Here is a 3,758-nt window from a genome sequence, read left to right on the forward strand (position 1 = left end):
CACACCGTTTTCTTAAGCGGTGGCACATCGGCCGTAATATTCATCGAACTTCATCTCTTTTATTTGGTGGAGCTGGGCCGGCCTCGCTCCAGTTTTTTGCACTGGAATCGCCCAAAGCTTCCCGAAGCTAGCTTCCGGTGGCAAAATCGTTCGGCTCTGCTTCGCTCCAGAATTTTGTGAAGCGTGGAGTGGGAGGAGATCAGAACAGGCCCTTAGTAGATATGAACTGGTTGCGCTATAGTAGTAGATATTAGCGATGTTTGCGAAGGAATTGCTTTGCTGGAAATTCAAGTGTGCTTCAGTTGTTTCGGCAGTCATGTATGTATATAATGGCATCCTTTTAGTAGATATGAACTGGTTGCGCTATAGTGGTAGATATTGGCGATGTTTGTGAAGGAATTGCTTTGCTGGAAATTCAAGTGTGCTTCAGTTGTTTCGGCAGTCATGTATGTATATAATCTCTGCAGCTTTTATGCAGGTAGTAGAAGTGCCGCATTTCTGATAAACAAGAAAAAATTGCTTTGCTTTAACTTGCTTCCACATTTTTTCTTGCTTGCTACTCTTTAAAATGCTGGGATCAGTTTTGGAGACTGACCGGCAAGTTTAGTACTGCCGGTGCATTTCCTTTTAGGTTATAAAACTACTCTCGCCAACATAACAGACGATCTTAAATCACCATACTACTGTAGGAATGGTCTAATAAATCCTTTAAATTTTATGCTATTTGTGGCTTTCTTACTTCAGCATCTGTATGCCCATGCAATGATTTGATCCTGTGTCGTTTTTTCCTATCCTTAAGGCCGGCCAAGATTGAACACTTTATTTCCTGAGAATTATGTGCATAACATGACCATAACTTTTCAATTTATGAAGTCTGTATCTTTGTGAATTATGGAAGTTGTTTCATACAGTGAATTAAAAAGAAGTCAATAACAATTTGCTATGTTCTGTTATGTTCAGGACATTGGAGGATGTGATATCCAAAAACAAGAAATTCGGGAGGCAGTTGAGCTACCATTGACACACCACGAATTGTACAAGCAGATTGGTATTGATCCACCAAGAGGGGTGCTGCTCTATGGTCCTCCAGGCACTGGCAAGACCATGCTTGCTAAAGCTGTGGCACATCACACTACTGCTGCTTTTATCAGAGTGGTTGGTTCAGAGTTTGTGCAGAAGTACTTGGGTGAGGTAAGATGCGGATAGTTGTAACATGCATATATTAAACCTTGTTTCTGCACTCAGTTCTCCTTTCGTTCTTACAAAAAAACATTGCATGTGTTAAGCGTTGACCATGTAATAGATGCCTAGTTTGTTAGGTACTTGTTAGGTTTTCTTGTTTATGCTCAAGATTTCCTGCGTAATTTTTTTGCACGTGTTTGAACTGAAGTTTTCCGGAGAGATCTGTTAACACAAGGTTACAAGAATAAAACTACCTAAGCAGTGCCTGTTTAGTGTGAACATCTGACGCAACTTCTTTTTGTTTGTATTCTGTATACATGAATTACAACTTGCATGCAAAAATATATAGTTACTGTATGCATTACCAATGCAAGTAAACTACTGTTAATATAGCCTACGATTCATGCTGTCAGTGATATTTACGTATTGCTTCTTAATGTTTCTGGTAGTGGTTCATACATTACACTTTACACAAGAATTTGCTACCTGAAGCTTTTCTCCGGTTTGCTACCTATCAGTTCTTTTGTTGATGCATTGTATCATTTATCTCACCTTAGGGCCCAAGGATGGTTCGAGATGTATTCCGCTTAGCTAAAGAGAATGCCCCGGCTATAATATTCATTGATGAGGTTGATGCTATAGCCACTGCTCGATTCGATGCTCAGACCGGGGCTGACCGAGAAGTTCAGCGTATTCTGATGGAGCTACTGAATCAGGTAAAGTTTCTAGCTGTACTTGGTTTGCTGGAATTCAGGTGGTTTGCCACTAATCCTAGAATATCATGCATTTCGGACATGCATATAGATGTAAATGAAAAAAGAAAAACACTTACTTAGATTGTAAAGCTCAGTTGTTTAGTTCCGATTTTACAAAATGTGTGCACACCCTTATATTAGGAATAATATCTGTCACTTCTTTAGGGTAGGAAGTAACTTCTGGAAAAGGCTATTGTTAAGACTATTACATGCAACTTTCTCATGCCTTGAGGGGTTTGAGTATCTCATTGTGAACTTTGTATGCAGATGGATGGATTTGATCAAACAGTGAATGTGAAGGTTATAATGGCAACCAATCGGGCAGATACTCTAGATCCTGCTCTGTTGCGTCCAGGAAGACTGGACAGGAAAATCGAGTTCCCCCTGCCGGACCGGAGGCAGAAGAGGCTTGTTTTCCAAGTAAGTTTCTTTGTAAATACTTTACATGGTATGCTTTTCAAAATATTACCGATAGTTGTTTGGAAAGTCTTCTCTATATTACAGTGTAGTAGATTGTATTGATGGTCTTGTATTCATAGTTCTTGCACTTGCAGTCATTTTCTTTAGAGTAGTAAATGGCTCTCAAACATTGATCTTTTTTTAAAAGAAAGTGGTGAACAAGGCAGATCTTTTGGTTGCAAGGATAATATTTGGTACCTAAACTGACCTAGAGCTCCAACTAGTAACTAATTAGTTATAAGCTTGCATCTAAGACCAAAATTTAACTACTGAAAATCTTAGTTTCTTGAACCTTTTCTTGGATTATATTTCGCTTGCATCTGATATTTATGATGGCCCCCTTTGTTTCAGGTTTGTACTGCTAAGATGAACTTGAGTGACGAGGTTGATTTGGAAGATTATGTCTCCAGACCTGATAAAATCAGTGCTGCTGATGTGAGTGCCTTCTCACTATGTTTTGAACAGTCTCTTCACTCGTACTACTGTAGCATAGGAAATTCATTGCCACAGATCAATTAGGCCATGATAATTGATAACAATTCTGCAAATCCTTTACTCTAAAGTTCATCATAGTTAATGTACATTCTGCCCACCTTACATTCGTTTCATATTGACACTTGTAGTAGCAGTAGCATCGCCTTATTATGACATGTCATGTAGTAATTGATATTGTAAATTATACGCACCCTTTTCCTCCTTCCTTTTTTTAATGTTCATTGCGTCATTCTTTTTCAGATCACTGCTATTTGCCAGGAAGCTGGCATGCATGCTGTCCGCAAAAATCGCTATGTTATCCTCCCCAAGGACTTCGAAAAGGGTTACCGAACCAACGTCAAGAAGCCTGAGACAGACTTTGACTTCTACAAATGAGGCAACAAACTGTTAAGAGGATGCTTTATTTCCTACGGGCGACATGATTAACAGTCTAGATGAATTTGTGGATAGTCGCCTGATAGTAATATCCTTGTATCTCGGTGCTCCTGTAGTTTGCACGTTCAGTCTCACCAGTGTTGTTAAGCTACTTGTCTGTACAATTCCTTCCTAAAGTTTCGCTTGACCAGTTTGTGCTTGTGGAGGCTGTAATTGTCTTCCAAAGGAGAACCGAGTACCCCCTTTTCGTTCTTAAAATTTAAAGTGCATTAATCTTTTTGAATTTTAAACTTCTTCATATTCGATGAATGTTATATTAAATATTAACATTTAATATACCAGTTATCTATCGTGAAATGTATTATTATATTTATTTATTTGATATTGGAGATGTTGATATTTTTCTATGCTAATATAAAAAGCACAACTAGATCTGATATAAAATAAAGATGATTTTTTTTAAAATTCCAAAAACGAACAAGCTTTTCAGCT

At 38.3% G+C, this 3,758-nt stretch overlaps 1 protein-coding gene across 1 annotated transcript; it reads left to right on the forward strand.

The window, feature by feature from the left end:
• Window positions 1-960: 960 nt before the first annotated feature.
• On the forward strand, window positions 961-3,549 carry LOC125531048 (26S proteasome regulatory subunit 6B homolog; the record flags this gene model as incomplete). Its single annotated transcript, XM_048695459.1, is given in 5 exon segments — window positions 961-1,191; window positions 1,740-1,898; window positions 2,205-2,357; window positions 2,748-2,831; window positions 3,132-3,549. Coding segments are annotated over 5 exon segments (762 nt in total), but the record flags the coding sequence as incomplete, so codon positions are not given.
• Window positions 3,550-3,758: the final 209 nt, after the last annotated feature.

This window comes from Triticum urartu, unplaced genomic scaffold (assembly GCF_003073215.2).
Source record: "Triticum urartu cultivar G1812 unplaced genomic scaffold, Tu2.1 TuUngrouped_contig_6752, whole genome shotgun sequence".
NCBI lineage: Eukaryota > Viridiplantae > Streptophyta > Magnoliopsida > Poales > Poaceae > Triticum > Triticum urartu.